General features: G+C 40.3%; 1 protein-coding gene across 3 annotated transcripts in view; it reads right to left on the bottom strand.

The window, feature by feature from the left end:
• Positions 1–18,604, bottom strand: part of THRAP3 (thyroid hormone receptor associated protein 3) — a 74,973-nt gene that overhangs the window by 18,136 nt on the left and 38,233 nt on the right. For all 3 annotated transcript variants that reach the window (XM_060089496.1, XM_060089498.1, XM_060089497.1), the window contains exon 3: positions 2,170–2,337. In XM_060089496.1, coding sequence (XP_059945479.1) covers positions 2,170–2,306 — 137 coding nt within the window. In that variant the 5' untranslated portion in view covers positions 2,307–2,337. The remainder of the gene's footprint in view (positions 1–2,169; positions 2,338–18,604) is intronic.

Below are 18,604 nucleotides of genomic sequence, written 5' to 3'. Positions count from 1 at the left end.
TCCGCCCAGAACTCCAGCTATCACAAATACTTCAGAGCTGGTTAACATTTTTCAATTTGGGTTATGTCAGTTCAATTTTCTCTCTCAGTTTTGGTTGTACAGCCTCTTCTTTTTGAACCAATTATTTAGTTTCCATTTACTAGATTAAGTTTTAAAGAACCAAATGAGCTGAAACTGAGATTTAAGCAAACCAGATCAAAGACTCTGGGTGCAAGGTAGGAGTTTACTAAGAGTCTCTGCTCGGTCCAATGGCCTTGATAGCAACTTCCTGGAGTAGATATATTTAGTGGACTTTCCCTCATTTTGGGGGGTTGGGGGGTGGGGGTGGGGTTTGAGAAGATAAAAGAGAATTTTACTTACATACAGACTCTGACACAATTGGGCAACAGAGAGACTACCTAGCACAGGCCTCAAACAAAGTTTGGTATAAAAATGTGTGCCCAAGAAACATGGGAGAGAAAAATAAAGTTAGGATTGGTGACCCTCAAGGTCTAATGCTATCTTAAAAAAGAAAAAAAAAATGGAGTGTTTTTGAGTGAGAGACTCAAAGTTTATAACTTCCTGTTCTACACTATATGGGGAGTCATTAACATTTATGCACACCTATTTTTTGTTCAATCTCTGCTCTGAAATTAATTTTCAGACAGGCTTCTCACAGATTCCACGTAAGAATTAACTTATTCTTGGGCTTCCCTGGTGGTGCAGTGGTTAAGAATCCACCTGCCAATGCAGGGGACACGGGTTCCAGCCCTGGTCCAGGAAGATCCCACATGTCGTGGCGCAACGAAGCCTGTGCGCCCCAACTACTGGGCCTGTGCTCTAGAGCCCGTGAACCACAACTACTGAACCCACGTGCCACAACTACTGAAGCCCGCATGCCTAGAGCCCGTGGTCCGCAACAGGAGAAGCCACCACAATGAGAAGCCCACACACCACAAGGAGGAGTAGCCCCTGCTCGCTACAACTAGAGAAAGCCCGCACACAGCAATGAAGACCCAACACAGCCAAAAATAATAAATAAATAAAAATAAATAAATGCATTAAAAAAAGAATTAACTTATTCTTGTTGGGAGGGTGGGGGTGGGGGGGAAGCCTACCAACCATTTGTTTATAGACTCTTTTAGAAGTAGGACTATGGAAACCATCAAGAATAAAGATTAATAACAACTATTCCTGAGTTTATTTTAAACTGCATAATTCCTTTAAGAGAAGGGCTCTAGATACTCATCTAAAATAATCAGCAGGGGCGCCAAGTGGTAAAACTGAGAAATTGTCTCCTTGCCTACTGCAGCTCTGACAAAAAGAATGAAATTGTACAAAGATCCCCTTTTGGTATTTAAACATTTAGATACATCAATATTTCTCTAATACACATATAGAAACTTATATTTACTAACAGGTTCTTATCTACTCACAAAAGAAAGTTTTAAAGAATGAAAAACCGAACTCATAACCCAACAAAAGAGGAAAGATGCTGGAAGTTTGGCATTATATTCCAAGACACAGCTGAAATAGGAAATAATCCAACTAAAGGTGTAGAAATTGACTAAATTAAAGAATACTAGCAATAAATTCAAAAGAATTATTTGCACATTTACTAAGGCAAAGTGATGTCTACAATAGTGATTTTTAGGCAGTTGCAAGATGTGTTTTACTAAATAGATGCAGCTTGTTAGTAGTTGGCGTATCAGGTATATATATACAAAGGACTCCTGATTAAGTTTTTTAAGGTTTTATTATTTTAGTGAGTTAAGGTTTCTTTTCCTTGCAATGTTGATCATACTATTAATCCTCTTAGCTATCCTTTCTTTGCTGATGATGCAAATAAACCTTGGTCCAAGCCTCCAAAAATAATCTGAAAAATAATCAGGTGTAGAGGTTTGAAGCAAGAAGCTTAAATAAAAATAAAATGCTCTTTCTTCCACAGTGGATGAAAAACAGTTATGTGCTGGCAAGAAAGAAAAGGAATTAGGCCAACAGCATGGCAATCAAAGATGATTTGAAATTGTAACATTTGAAGAGATCTGGAATATCTTACAGCCCAACACTCCACCTCAAGCCAACCCCGCACCTCCATGTGACACTCACAGAAAGGGTCTAACAAAAGATCTTCAGAGACCTATACTGACCAATCAATGATTATCTCATTATACAATCACACCCCCTTACCTCAGCCTGCGTTTCCTTGAACGAGAGACAGACCGACTTCTGGACCGAGACTTCGAAAACGAACGAGAACGAGATCTTGATGCAGATCTTGATCGAGAAGAGCGAGATCCAGACTTAGATTTGTTTGTTTTTGACATCTCTAAAGAGAGGGTCGCTTTTCAATTACACCTAATGTAAGAAAATAGAATCAAACAAATGAGTGAGCCCCTTTGCAAATGAGTGAGTCTCTTGAACTTCCATGGACACTTAGAAACAAACAAAAAAAGATGAAATGACTGTTAAAACCAAACCAAACAAAACACCCTTTGCCCTTTTACCAAGGGGGATTTCTAAGCAGTACAATTCCCAACATACCAACCCACAGCAGCAAATGGAAAACCTGACCTGTAACTCTAACTGGGGAACACCATGAAACACAGGCAAAAATGAGGAGAGCTATCGATAACCTGGGGCACACAGTCTTTTCTCAATAAGCAGACAAGTTTTGCAAACTAAGTTAACTGTTAATAAAAGTACTGAGGGCTTCCCCGGTGGCACAGTGGTTGAAGAGTCCACCTGCCGATGCAGGGGACACAGGTTCGTGCCCCGGTCCGGGAAGATCCCACATACCGCGGAGCGGCTAGGCCTGTGAGCCATGGCCGCTGAGCCTGCACCTCTGCAACGGGAGAGGGCATGACAGTGAGAGGCCCGCGTACCGCAAAATAAATAAATAAATAAATAAAAATATAAATGAATGAATGAATGAATGAATGAACTGAGATGACCTGAGACAGGCTTCCCAGTCCTCACAGAAGAAACTCTATGCAATGACATCTTGGTTATAGAGTTTGTGGCACATCTTACCATTTCCCTACTTCCTGGACCCTGAATCCAGGAGGCATATCCTTAATATTTACTTCAAAGGAAAAGGTTTAAAGTGTGAGAGATTCTGTAATCTCCTTTACACCTACAATTATGTATTACACCTATAATTATAATCATACATCTGCTCATTACATCTATAGTTATATCTTTCCATTTTGTATTTTTCTAATTTTTATCTTCTTTTTTATCTTCTTCAGTATTACCAAGTACCTATGTATATTATTTATCTTAGCAAAGAATTAAAATCTGTTTGTGCTCAAAAAAAACAGTGTGACAGAATATCCTCAAATATTGTAACACCACAACAGGATGTACTACATCCTGTAAAATATAGAATTTTTTTTTTTGGCTGCGTTGCGTCTTCGTTGCTGCGCACTGGCTTTCTCTAGTTGTGGCGAGCAGGGGCTACTCTTTGTTGCAGTGCGCGGGCTTCTCATTGCGGTGGCTTCTCTTGTTGCGGAGCACGGGCTCTAGGCGCGCGTGCTTCAGTACTTGTGGCTCGCGGGCTCTAGAGCGCAGGCTCAGTAGTTGTGGCGCACGGGCTTAGCAGCTCTGCAGCACGTGGGATCTTCCTGGACCAGGGCTCGAACCCACGTCCCCTGCATTGGCAGGCAGATTGTTAACCACTGCGCCACCAGAGAAGTCCCAAAATACAGGATATTAATCCATAAACATAGGACTAAAGTAATTTATAAGGAGAAGAACCTCTACTTTCTTCTAGCCCATCACTAGCTTCAAGAGTCAACCTTCTTTCAGGGTCATTTTCCCATGAAAAAAGCAAAACTGTTTTTTCTTTTTTTTTCAAAGATCAGAAAGCTAGTTAATACCCAAACCAGACCAGAACTCCAGGACTTATCCTATCACACCTCGCTGCCTCACTGCCTAACAAAAGAGTCTTTTATGTAATGTTGCGCCTGGCTTGTGAAGGGAAAACAATAGAAAACAATAATCAATGAACATTTCACCCTCCCCTATCTCTCAGATTTTCTTGCTATTCAGATGCCAACTCAAAAGCTATCTCCCCAGAGGTTTGCCCTGGCCACCCAATCAAAAGCAGCCACCCAGTCATTCTCTAAGGTCTAGTCCAGTACCTTGTTTTCTTCTTCCCAGCACTAAATCTAGTACTTGAAACTTGTTTACTTTGTACTTGTTTACTTTGTTTTTCCTCCTCTACCCAAGTAGGATGTAAGCTCCCACCAGCAGAAATCTCATCTTTCTTATTTACTGCTGTATCCTCAATGCCCAGAACAGCAAACACTTAAACAGTATTTTTAACTTAACCTCAAGGAGGGTATTATTACATCACTTTTTACAGATGCCCATACTGAGACATAAAGAAGGTAACTAACTTGCCCAAGGGCACTCTGCTTTAAGTGGCAGGGCTGGGATTTGAACCCAGGTGACCTGGCTCTAAACCAGTGCTCTTAACTACCATTATACAGCCTCGGCAGAGCAGTGTCTGGCACACAGAAGGCATGCAGAGACTTGTGGGATGAATAAATGATTCAAGTCTCCACTCTTACTGAGTTTAGGATCTGGTAAAGAAGGCAAGACAGAGACCAACTGAAAGGTGGTATCTGTTTATAATTACTATATTCAAGTTTTAGATTTGAATTTTAAGAACTTTTGGAAAGGCAAAGAAGTCCGAGAAGCTGCTATAGCTCCAGCTCATAAGGGAAATAACCATAATCTCAGAGACATAAATTTAGAAGACTGAGAAAGTGCTAGGAAGCCAGAGACAAACAGTGATGAGTAAGAGATTGCTAAATGAGGATACCAAAGACCTACAGTCTAGATCCTGCCAAAAGGATCAAACTGTTACATGCTTTAGCAAGGTCAAAGATGTTTCAGTTTGAAACCAATTTTTGGAAGTAGCGTCCTTATACAAAGCCAGGGTAGAGGAATAAGTTATTTAGAGATATGAGGTGGAGGTGTAAATAAGTAATTTACAGAAACTGAATACTGAAAATACACTGTTTTTCTGGTTGGCCTTCAGCATATTTGGGGATTCTCTAGGTTCATTCTTGCTAAATGGCTTTTTTCTGTTACAAGTCTAGGGGTATCTTTTCCTACCAACTTCTCTGTCCAGTCTTCAATTTAGCTTAGGCTAGAAATAAATACCCTTTTAGATCAGTTACACAATGGGTGGACAATATCAGACTTTAAAAGAAAAGGGGGGCCTCCCTGGTGGCGCAGTGGTTGAGAGTCCGCCTGCCGATGCAGGGGATACGGGTTCGTGCCCCGGTCTGGGAGGATCCCATATGCCGCGGAGCGGCTGGGCCCGTGAGCCATGGCCGCTGGGCCTGCGCATCCGGAGCCTGTGCTCCGCAACGGGAGAGGCCACAACAGTGAGAGGCCCGCATACCGCAAAAAAAAAAAAAAAAAAAAAAAAAAGAAAAGGGGAGGGAATTCCCTGGTGGTCCAGTGGTTAGGAGTCCTCACTTTCACTCCCGGGGGGCACAAGTTCAATCTCTGGTCGGGAAACTAAGATCCTGCAAGCCTGCGCTGCCCGGCAGGAAAAAGGGAAAAAAAGAAAAAGAAAAAAGGAGAAGGGGGAACAAGTCAGTAGAAAAGGAAATACTCATTTCAACTCCAAGTCACTGGAAAATTAAGAACCTAATTTCATGAAGAGGAAGAAAAAGTCGTCATCTAAATACAGATAGAGAGACTTCCCTGGTGGTCCAGTGGCTAAGACTCCACACTCCCAATGCAGGAAGCCCGGGTTCAATCCCTGGTCAGGGAACTAGATCCCACATGCATGCTGCAACTAAGAGTTCGCATGCCACAACTAAGGAGTCTGCAAGCCACAACTAAGGAGCACATGTGCCACAACTAAGGAGAACACGTGCCACAACTAAGGAGCCCACTTGTAGCAACTAAGACCCGACACACGGAATAAAGACACAGACCTACTAGAGAATGGACTTGAGGATATGGGGAGGGGGAAGGGTAAGCTGTGACAAAGCGAAAGAGAGGCATGGACATATATACACTACCAAACGTAAGGTAGATAGATAGTGGGAAGCAGCCGCAGAGCACAGGGAGATCAGCTCGGTGCTTTGTGACCGCCTGGAGGGGTGGGATGGGGAGGGTGGGAGGGAGGGAGATGCATGAGGGAAGGGATGTGGGAACATGACTGATTCACTTTGTTATAAAGCAGAAACTAATTAAAAAAAAATTAAAAAAAAAAAAGACCCGACACAACCAAGTGAACAAATAGAAAGAAGGCAAAGTATTTTTTAAAAATACAGCTAGTGGGCTTCCCTGGTGGCGCAGTGATTGAGAGTCCGCCTGCCAATGCAGGGGACACGGGTTCGTGCCCCGGTCCGGGAAGATCCCACATGCCGCAAAGTGGCTAGGCCCGTGAGCCATGGCTGCTGAGCCTGCACGTCAAGAGCTCCGCAACGGGAGAGGGCCGCATACCGCAAAAAAAAAAAAAAAAAAATACAGATAGAGACAAATTTAACACTTCTACCTATATTAAATTTACTAGAATTGACAAATGTACTCAAGAGTCACAATACTGTGACACCACCCTCACTCCTAGAACTTCTTTAATGTGAACTGAAACTAATTTTAAAACATCACTACTCCCTGAGAGTTAAGAGGAATAACTTTGGATGATACAAAACCAGAGCTGGAAATAAATCAATGAGTATCTTAACTCATTCAAGAGAACTCTAGAGAGTGGACAAACAATGGTAAATTAAAGTAGACTTGGTCTTTGCCTCCATGGAACTTATAATCTAGAGTTACAGATAGATCATAACCAAGCAAGCAAGCAAAAATGTAATTTCAAATTCTGGTAAGTACTAGGAAGAAGGCAAAGAACGCATAATGTTGGCAAATTTATTAAGTGTGGTAGTGAGTTATTTAGACAGGATGGTCCAGAGGTGGCATTTAAGCAGTCACCTGAAGACTATGAAAGAGCAAGTCACACAAAAAAGGAAAAGGTCCAGAAGACTGAGAAGTCTCTTCTCCTGATATACATAAATAGATTTCATGTATATAAACATTTTATACAAACATTTTAGTGTAAGGTAGGGACAACCATAACTAAGGCTATCTGATTAAATTACCAAAATTCATTCAAAACAACTCGCAGTTCTACTTTGAAGACCTTTAAAACTTCATTGTGTTTACACATAGCTTTTCCCATTTCTAACATTTCTTCCATGTCCATGCTCTAAAAATAGTATGGAAAATATGACAGACAAATATCACCTTGAAAATCAACTTAGCACGTTTTACATGTTACAAGTATTGGGTTGGCCAAAAAGTTCGTTCCGGTTTTTCTTTAAGAAGTTTGGTTTCTGTTCAAATTAAAATTTCCCCCAAAGGAAGTTTTGTTTCTTCAGCAATGCCCACTCTTCCTGGACATGCTGTTTCATTCAGAATAAAATAGCCATGTTCCTACACCAGCAATATAAAAGAATCCACCTATTGAACAAGTAGTACTCAGCATGTTAGCAGGCAGAAATATAGGATCCAGTCCCTAAACTCCTAGTTAAGGGCTGGTATGATCCAAATACCCTCAACTTTCCAACATCCTTCAGATGACATGGTTTCATATCCACATTATCACCCTGTTTGCCACTGAATCAATTCCAGTTTGTCCTCCTTCACTGGGATACTCAGAACTAAATGTAATTCACCAAATTTGGCCTATTATAAAACTATTTAGACACTACTAATGCATCCTAAGATTTCTCTTTCTAGCAGCCACACCACATGTTGATTCAGAGTGAGATGAGTCACTAGGCCCTCAAATCCTTTCTCATAAACCCTTCTTCAGCTGCAAGATATCCTCCTCCTCCGTCTTGTATTTATACCACTGTTGTTCTACCCTCCACCCTTTTTATTTAAAACCCAAGTGTAGAATTTCAAACAGCCTTCTGAAATGGTTTCAGATATAATTCTGTCACTTGGAGGAAGGGTTCATCTTTAACCTGCAGAGCCATGTGAGAGGGTAATTTCCAGACCGACCACTCTTTTTAAAGCCCAAGCCTTCTCCACCAAGCCACTGGTCCTTGGAAGAGCAGATACATTTTAACGTAAAACAAAACAAAGGCCTTAAGGTATATAATTACATGGCTTTTATGTCATTAAAAATACAGATCTTATTTTTCAACTCCAAGCAACAAGAATAATATTGGCAGCGAGGGCCAAAGCAAGCTTCTCTAAATCAAAGATTCTCAAAGATAAGAAAGAATTCAATTACTCCTCTCCCCTTCTCACTCCAGATTGTTAAGTTTCTTCTTAGTGTCCCTAGTGACTATGCCAGCATTGTGTTTGGCACATGGTAGGTGTCTTGCTGAATTCACCAGAAGGAACACTTCGGTAGTTAAATTTAATACTGTTTGCCCCATGTTTGGAACACTGTGGATAGGTTACATTTGGCAGGAGACTGAGTTCCTAAAACTAAGTAGTGCCAAATACAGCTTCTCAATGGGCTGCCCTGGGGCTCCAACCTTGGCAGCCCTAAATGGTCAAGCTACTGAGTTGGCCAAAAAGTTCGTTCGGATCTTCCGTTAAGATGTTACTGTTTATTTTCTTTCATAGAAAGAGGACTTACTACTAATAAAGCAAATAAAACTTTAAGGCAAACATACTATAACCTGAAAACAAAACAACAACATAACACACCCACAGCCTTCCTAATACGTAAAACCAATTCAAAACTAAGTCCTTTAAAGCTCTCTGAACCCATGAAAGGACACAGGAATTGAGCTGGGCCAGGGAACTATTGCGTATGGTGAACAGTCTCATCTCTGGATATCTACACCTAACTGTTTTGAATGACTCCACTGCTGTAACTTAATATTTGTACAGGGTTTTGCTGAGCAAACCACTTTTTTTTCCTTTTCTCATTTCCATTAATATGAAACTTACTATCTCATAGGATATTCAATTTCCTCAAGAATCTTATGCACCTTAAAGAGCATAATCACAGCATTTCTCATGGTTTTAACTCTCACTTCAATATCCACATTACAACCAATTTAAAAACCAAAGTACTAGGTATTCTTTTTAGCACCAACCTCTTTCTCCAGCACCACCTGTTTCCCTGCAGCAATGAAGCAGACAGAGTTGCCTCTTTTTTTAAAAAAAATAGATCTTTATTGTAGTATAATTGCTTCACGATACTGTGTTAGTTTCTGTTGTACACCAAAGTGAATCAGCCACATGCATACATATATCCCCATATCCCCTCCCCCGAGCCTCCCTCTGACCCTCCCTATCCCACCCCACTAGGTCATCGCAAAGCACTGAGCTGATCTCCCGGTGCTATGCTGCTGCTTCCCACTAGCTAACTATTTTACATTCGGTAGTGTATATAAGAGTTGCCTCTATCTTATTTTCTTATATTATTAGAATATATTAATAACATCATGAAACTTTCATCACTAATTCTTACTCCAAGGACTCATGACTAATTCAAGGAAGAAGGAGTGTTACAAAGGAACAACAGTTATTTTAATCTGTTTAATTTGGGTTACAGGACCCAAATAAGATCTAAGCCTAGAGAATTTCAGGACAGGATCACTAAACACCACCCTCTAAAAGTTAACTAAATGGTGACCTAAATGGGAAGGAAACCTAAAAAAGAGTGGCTATATGTATAACCGATTCAGTTTGCTGCACAGCAGAAACACAACAGTGTAAAGCAACTATACTCCAATAAAAATTAATTTTAAAAAAATGGAAAAAAAAACTAATAGTCAAAACAATGGATAAGAACAATTAACTATGGAAATCTTCCCAAGAAATAGCCTTCCAAAAAGAAATGCAAAAATCTCACCATAAGACTTAGAATCCTTTTAGTCAAGTCCCTAATTTAAGACGTAGAATTCTGTAAGATACACTGACACACTGAAATGTGTAACATCTATGACATGATTTTATAAACACAAATTTTAGTAATGAATGAATACTGACGGGGAAAATGAAGCATGGGAATTTGCATCTTCTTGTAGTTCAGAGGAAAAAAAAGACTATGACTTAATGACTATAACATACATACATACATATATTTATTTATTTAAGCCGTACCTCACAGCTCGTGGGACCTTAGTTCCCTGACCAGGGACTGAATCCGGGCCCTCGGCAGTGAAAGCATGGAGTCCTAACCACTGGACCGCCAGAGAATTCCCCGTAACAATTATTTAAAGAAAAAATATCCACCTAGAAGTAGGGGGACCAGAGAGTTCAAATCTAAAAGTTAACAAACAGTGTATAGTCCAATAGAAGATTATTGCCCTGCTCTGGCTGAGACAGGCTAGGGGTGGGGGTGTGACATTTCTATCTAGCAATTTAAGGTTTCCAGGATATTTGGGTTGACAATGGGGAAAAGGACTTTATCAATAAATTGGGACTATCCTGAAAAACCAGGACTCATCATTTCTTCAAGGACAACTCAGCTACCCTGATTTGATGGACTTACTATTTAAGAATGTCTAGCTTCTCTTGCTCTGTATTTTAGAATACATTCATCAAAGATCCTTTTATTGGGTTAGCGAAAAAGTTCATTCGGTTTTTTCCGAAAGATGGCTCTAGTAGCATGTAGTTGTCTTTAACTTCATTCAAGACAATCCTGTTAGATTGTATGTGACAGCTGTCATATCTGTGCATTAAAAAAAAAATTATCAAAACTGGTGAACTTTTGTGTAGCCATTTTAATATTGAAGATGGAAGAAAAAAAGCAATGTTTTCAGCATCTTATGCTTTATTATTTCAAGAAAGGTAAAAACGTAACTGAAATGCAAAAAAGATCTGCACAGTGTATGGAAAGGGTGCTGTGACTAATCGAACATGTCAAAAGTGGTTTGTGAAGTTTTGTGCTGGAGATTTCCTGCTGGACAATGCTCCACAGTTGGGTAGACCAGTTGAAGTTGATAGCAATCAAATTGAGACATTAACTGAGAACAATCAATGTTATACCATGAGGGAGACAGCTGACATACTCAAAATATCCAAATCAAGTGCTGAAAATCATTTGCACCAGCTTGGTTACGTTAATTGCTTTGATGTTTGGGTTCCACGTAAGTGAAAAAAACCTTCTTAACCATATTTCCTCATGCAATTCTCTACTTAAACATAACGAAAACATTCCATTTTTAAAACAAATTATGACGGGCGATGAAAAGTGGATACTGTACAATAATGTGGAATGGAAGAGATAGTGGGGCAAGCAAAATGAACCACACCAAAGGCCAGTCTTCATCCAAAGAAGGTGATGTGGTGTATATGGTGGGATTGGAAGGGAATCCTCTATTATGAGCTCCTTCTGGAACACCAAACGACTTTTTTTTAAAACACTTTTTTGAGGACTTCCCTGGTGGTCCAGTGGTAAAGAATCTGCCTTCCAATGCAGGGTACATGGGTTCAATCCCTGGTCAGTGATCTAAGATCCCACATGCCGTGGGGCAACTGAGCCCACGTGCCACAACTACTTGAGCCCGCACCAGAACTAGAGAGAAGTCCATGCACCGCAACAAAGACCCGATGCAGCCAAAAATTTTTAAATAAAATAAATAAATAAATAGGTTTTTTTGGCTGCACCTCATGGCATGTGGGATCTTAGTTCCTTGACCAGGAACTGAACCTGTGCCCCTTGCATTGGAAGGGTGGAGTCTTAACCACTGGACCGCCAGGGAAGTCCCAGAAAACTAAATGATTAATTCCAACAAGTACTGCTCCCAATTAGACGGACTGAAAGCAGCACTCAACAAACAGCATCCAGAATTAGTCAACAGAAAACGCATAATCTTCCATCAGGACAACGCAAGGCTGAATGTTTCTTTGAAAACTGTTACAGCTCGGCTGGGAAGTTCTTTTGTTTTCTTTTAAATAATAACAGTAGATCCAACCACCTTCTTCTTTTTTAAAAAAATATTTATTTACTTTATTTATTCTTATTTCTCTTGGGTACATACCTAGGAGTGGTATTGCTTAGTCACGTGGTAATTCTATGCTTAACTTTGTGGGGTACTGCCAGACTATATTCCAAAGCAGCTACACCATTTTACTTTCCCACCAGCAGTGTATGAGGGTTCCAATTTCTCTACATCTCCAACACTTTATTACTGTCTTTTTTATTATAGCCATCCTAGTGGGTGTGAAGTGGTATCTCATTATGGTTTTGTTTTTGGTTTTTTTGTGTGGTACGTGGGCCTCTCACCGTTGTGGCCTCTCCCGTTGCGGAGCGCAGGCTCAGCAGCCATGGCTCACGGGCCCAGCCACTCCGCAGCATGTGGGATCTTCCCGGACCGGGGTACGAACCCGTGTCCCCTGCATCGGCAGGCGGACTCTCAACCACTGCACCACCAGGGAAGCCCTATGGTTTTTTTGTTTAGTATTTATTTATTTGGCTGCGCCAGGTCTTAGTTGCGGCACGAGGGCTGTTAGTTGCAGCAGGCAGGATCTAGCCCCCTGACCAGGGATGAAACCTGGGCCCCCTGCACTGGGAGCGCAGGGTCTTAACCACTGGACCACCAGGGAAGTCCCTCATTATGGTTTTGATTTGTAATTCCCTAATGACTAACCGTGTTGACAATCTTTTCATATGTTTATTGACTATTTGTGTATCTTAAGAGAAATATCAATTCAGATCCTTTGTCCATTTGTAAGTTGAATTATTTGTCTTTTTATTATTGAGTCGTAAGGCTTTCTAAATTATGGATAGATTCCTTATTAGACATATACTTTGCAAGAAGTTTCTCCCACTTTGTAGGTTGTTCTTCCATTTTCTTGACTCTGACCTTTAAAGAAAAGGGATTTTGTTAGTTTTTTTATAAAGTCTGATTTATCTTATTCTTTTGTTCCTTGTGCTTTTGGTGTCATATCTAAGAAGGGTTTGCTCAAGGTCACAAAGATTTATTCCTAGGTTTTCTTCTAAGAATTTTATAGTTTTAGTTCTTGCATTTAGGTCCATGATCCATTTTGACTTATATTTTATGTTATAGTGCGAGGTAAGGGTCCAACTCCATTCTTTTGCATGTGGATATCCAGATGTCCTAGTACCATTTGTTGAAAAGACTAGTCTTATCCTACTGAAATGTCTTGGCATCTTGGTAAAAAATAAATAAATAAATAAATAAATAAATGAATGAATGAATGAATGATCATAAATGTGAGGGTTTATTTCTGAATTCTCAATTTTATTCCATTGATCTGTATGTCTATGCTTATGCCAAAACCAGTTTGATTACTGTAGCCTTGTAGTACATTCTGAAATCAGAAAGTGTAGGTTTTTCAACTTCCTCCTGCTCAAAGACAATTTTGGCTGAGTCCCCTACATTTTCATATGAATTTTATTTTTTTAATTAATTAATGTATTTATTTATGGTTGCACTGGGTCTTCGTTGCTGCACGCAGACTTTCTCTAGTTGCGGCGAGCAGGGGCTACTCTTTGTTGCGGTGTGCGGGCTTCTCACTGTGGTGGCTTCTCTTGTTGTGCAGCATGGGCTCTAGGCGCGTGGGCTTCAGTAGTTGTGGCACAAGGGCTCAGTAATTGTGGCTTGCGGGCTCTAGAGTGCAGGCTCAGTAGTTGTGGTACACAAGCTTAGTTGCTCCGCGGCATGTGGGATCTTCCTGGACCAGGGCTGGAACCCATGTCCCCTGCATTGGCAGGAGGACTCTTATTAACCACTGTGCCACCAGGGAAGTCCCTCATAAGAATTTTAGATTCAGCACATCAATTTCTACAAAAAAGCCAGCTGGGATTTTGACAAAAATTGTCTTGAATCTGTAGATCAATTTGGAGAGAACTGCCATCTTAACAACATTAAGTCTTCCAACTCATGAACATGCGACGTCTTTCCACAGTGTTTTGTAGTTTTCAGAGTACAAATTTTGTGCTCATTTTGTTAAATTCATTCCTAAGTATTTTGCTCTTTTTGATGCTACTGGAAATGAACTGTTTTTCTATGTCATTTTGATTGCTCACTGCTGGTGTATAGAAATACAATTCATTCTTTTTTTAAAATAATTTTATTTATTTTTGGCTGTGTCGGGTCTCTGTTGCTGCACGCAGGCTTCTCTAGTTGCGGCAAGCGGGAGCTTCTCTTATTGCGAAGCATGGGCCCTAGGCACGCAGGCTTCAGTAGGTGTAGCACTTGGGTTCAGTAGTTGTGGCACGCAGGCTCCAGGGCACACAAGCTTCAGTAGTTGTGGCACATGGGCTCAGTAGTTGTGGCGCACGGGCTTAGTTGCTCCACAGCATGTGGGAATCTTCCCGGACCAGGGATTGAGCCCGTGTCCCCTGCATTGGCAGGCAGATTCTTAACCACTGCACCACGAGCAAGTCCCAGAGAAATACAATTCATTCTTGTATATTCATCTTGTATCCTGTAACATTACTGAATTCATTTAATAGTTCTAATAGTTTTCAGTGGATTCCTTAAGATTTTCTACATAAGATCATATCACCTGCAAAAGAGATAGTTTTACTTCTTCCTTGCCAAGTTAGATGGCTTTTATTTCATTTTCTTGCCTAACTGCCCTGGCTAGAACATCTGGTACAATGTTGAATAGAAATGACAAAAGTGGACATTCTTCTCTTGTCCCTGAACTTAGGATGAAAACATTCAGTCTTCCTTCCACCTTTAAGTACAATGATACCTGTAGGTTTTTCACAGATGTCTAATATCAGATTGAGGAAGTTCCCTTCTATTCCTAGTTGGTTTAATATTTTTATTATGAAAATATGTTGGATTTTTTTTTACTGTATTTATTGAGATGATCAAGTAGCTTTGGTCCTTTATTCTACTGTATTACATTATTTGATTTTCAACAGTTACCACTTAACACCTGTTTTTAAAATAGGTCTTAAAATTAGTCTTTTCCCTGTTTATGGATCTCTAACATAACCTTAATAGAAGAGGAAGAGTCTCTGAGGACTGACCCCATGTAGGCCTGTACTCCCTGTCCCTTGCCCAGGCCCCAGGACTGTTGTCTCTGCTCTGCCAAGAGGACAGCATACTTTTCCAGATCAGATGGCACTATATTTGGTAACTGTTAGGTAACACAAGAGTGCTAACCAAATAAATGTAACAATTCAGGATACCAAACCCAGAAAGCCACTAAATTACCTGGTAAGAGATCACGTCTGATTTGTTGTTCTCCATTTTATGCACAGTGCTTAGCCACAGAGTGGACACTTGGTATGTGCTAATGAACAGGCACTTTCTCTTCATCACACAAGCAGGAATAATAAAAGATCAGTTCACCAAATATTAACAATACAATCCAAGAATAAAACTAAGTATGTATCACAGTCCTAATCACTACAGCTAAACTAAAAGTTGAGCTCATTCGTATTCCTTGTACATTTTCCTCAAAGGCAGAGAGGTCAAACTGATCTCAATGTTAGGGAGACACACTTCATTTAGCAGTGCCAGGTTAGAGTGAAACTCCACCGCCAGCAAGTCCAGTCAAGACAGCCCTGCTCTCAACAGTCACTAAAGGCAAGAAGCAGAAAATTCTTGGTGAACAAAATGACTGAAATAAAGAAGAGACAGATCCAAACATCAGCCAAGAAAGAAATTCACCATCATAAAGGGCTGTAGGCAAAGGAGGGGGCCTGACTGTGTGCTCTGTGTGCCTCTGGATAGTTAGGGGCAGGAAAGCAGAACTCGGGTGAAATATTAAACACGTTTACTATTTTATGCTTTCCTCTGGAGATTATCCTCTCCTGAGCAAAAGAGGGAGGGAAAGGGAAACAGAATCAAGAGCAGCTGTAGGTATCTCTAGGGAAACACTTTTCCAAGACTTCACCCCCGCCCCCCAACATCCCTGAAGAAATCAAATCAGAGACCCCTTCCTGACAGTTACTCTATTAAGCAGCTCTCTTAAACTATTAAATAAATCCATAAATATAACACTAATTTCTGACGTCTTAAAATTCACAAAGGCAAATACCCACATGTGCGCTTAGCACCCTCGTAAAAGGAGAGGGAAGGTCCTTTGGGGAGAATGGCAATTTTATTGCTTAAACAACTTAAGGATATAATAAAAGGTTTGCCCTTGCCTGTGTTATAAAATCATAGCTATTCTGGAGTCTAGTACTAAACTTCTTAAACTTTAAACATTGTATTCTATGTAATTTGGTAGAACTTGTTTTTAAAATGAGTAATATGAAGGTACAGATGTACATATAAGACATATCTGGGCTCCCCTGGTGGCGCAGTGGTTGAGAGTCCACCTGCCGATGCAGGGGACACGCGTTCGTGCCCCAGTCCGGGAAGATCCCACATGCCACGGAGAGGCTGGGCCCGTGAGCCATGGCCGCTGAGCCTGCGCGTCCAGAGCCTGTGCTCCGCGACGGGAGAGGCCACAACAGTGAGAGACCCATGTACTGCAAAAAAAAAAAAAAAAAAAAAGATATATCTACATAAGCACATGCAGCAAACTATTAGTAATGGTTACCTCTGTGGAGCAGAAAGGAAGACATGAAGAGAAAGGGGGCAAGAGAAGGGAAAGACATGAAGTGGGGCAGACAGGACAAGAGCATGTGCTTCTTACTTTACATATAAATGTTTTTAGTTTTTACAGGTGACTTCCCCCTAAGTCTTTTACAAAGTTGTTGACATTCATAGCGTTAATGGTGTTAATTCTTTTAATGTGGAATCAAACATCTACCTACTTTCTTCTGAGATATCTTAAAGATCTAGACTAGTAATTTCCACAAGACCCTAAATAAATAAAACTGTACTTTATTCAAAGTCCATTTCAGGAAAACTTCATTACAATGGAATTTTTTCCCTCTTTTATGACTTTAAAGAAGGTTAAGAAAGGCCAGCCTTATAGCCAGCTGGGCTCTTTTTTTTTTTTTTTTTTTTTAGTGTTTTTATTATGGAGGCATTGATTCAAACATACACAAAAGTAGAAAAGAACAGTGTAAGGAACCCAAGTACATCCGTCATCCAGCTTAAAAAATTATCAACTCTTTGCAGGTGGGCTCAATTCATGGTCAAAATCCTAATAAGTCTGGGTGGATGTAGCCAGTCTCTGCAGCTATTTACCCATACCTTTTCCATAAAAAAATATTAGAGAATCCTTCCATTAAAAAATCCAGGCCTGCGGGAGTTCCCTGGTGGTCTAGCAGTGAGGATTTGGCGCTTTTACTGCAGAGGACTGGGTTCAATCCCTGGTCAGGGGACTGAGATGCCGCAAGACGAGCAGTGAAAAAAAATTTTTTTTTAATCCAGACATGCAATGAGGGGACCCAAAAGGCTCACCTCTACATGCTTCTCCATGTGTGCTCTGCAAATAAGTCTAAAAGGAGAATCATTTATCAGCAAATAACAATTACTGATTTCAGTTCAAACACATTTAAAGTAAATTCCAAAGTGCAACCTTAAACTACCTCCTAATTACAGAACATGAGTAGTCCAAAATACCATTCCCACTGTGGGTTGTTTCAGCAACTTGTTTTTAGAAGTGTGACTACTTCATAACAACTGAGAAATTATTATGAGAGGGGAGAAAATACACATTCGTAAACTATATTTTGGGGTTAGCAAGCCAAAAAATGCTAAAGCTTCTAATTCTGTGAAGTCCAAAAGCCACTGTAAAAATTGTGAGCTCACTTCAACTGTTTATTTGGCATTTGGGGGATTATTTGACATTGTAATTTTTTTACCAGTGTGCTTTTATCCTAGCCTTACTATCAACTTCCCTGTAAATAACCTTTTTATTAATGACAGCATATATTTTAGTTAACTTATGCTAATAATGGACTTGTTTACAAAACAAATTCTCAATTGTTCTTCCTATTGGTTGTTGTCAGGCTGGAAAGAATTCAGAGGAACCAGCTCCAAAAACTTCACAGAAACAATTCAGCACACAGGGACCCCTGTGTTCAGAAACTGGAGAGTGAAGGGAAGCCAATAAAGCCCACACCCTCAGAGAAACAGTATCTGGCCTTCGGTTCTTGTGTCAAGTAACTACAGCAACAAAAGGCCCAACTCTATGTACTGTTTTCACTATGTAAAAAAAACTAACTCATGTTAGTTATCCATTGACACACAGATAATTTTTCTAAGTGAGTATTAAGAAGTTTCCCTGAGGGTAAGCTCTGAAGCATTTATTGGGTTGGCCAGAAAGTTCGTTCAGTTAATGAATAAACTGTTCGATAAAGTTGGTGGTGAAAATGAAGTGTACTTAAAACCGAACGAACTTTTTGGCCAACCCAATAGTTTAAATGTACATCAATTAAGGGATGGCAAGCCTCACATAAAAATACACATGGATAATTTATAATAATAAAAGAGCTTTCTCCCCCTAGGTCAAGAATACTGCCAGTGTGGGAAGTACTGGCCAGCTGGATAAGCCAGCTCTTATCCACAAAGGTTCAATTCCAAGTCCTCCAAAAGTCAATCTCTGTCCTTCCTTTGCCAGCCCTGATTTCTCTGGACAGCAAACAGGAGCACTGTGTTATTTGTCTCTTAGAAAATTCGTAATAAACTGCACAGCAAAAACAGGAAAAAAAATGAGGACTCTTTGCCATCATTTCAAACTTGAGGAAAATAAGTAATTCCTTTCTAACAGTATTGCTACTTACGTTGGA

The sequence above is a fragment of the Mesoplodon densirostris genome, chromosome 2, assembly GCF_025265405.1.
Source record: "Mesoplodon densirostris isolate mMesDen1 chromosome 2, mMesDen1 primary haplotype, whole genome shotgun sequence".
In the NCBI taxonomy this organism is placed as follows: domain Eukaryota; kingdom Metazoa; phylum Chordata; class Mammalia; order Artiodactyla; family Ziphiidae; genus Mesoplodon; species Mesoplodon densirostris.
The sequence above is the reverse complement of the archived record's forward strand: the minus strand, read 5'-3'. Positions and strand labels throughout refer to the sequence as shown.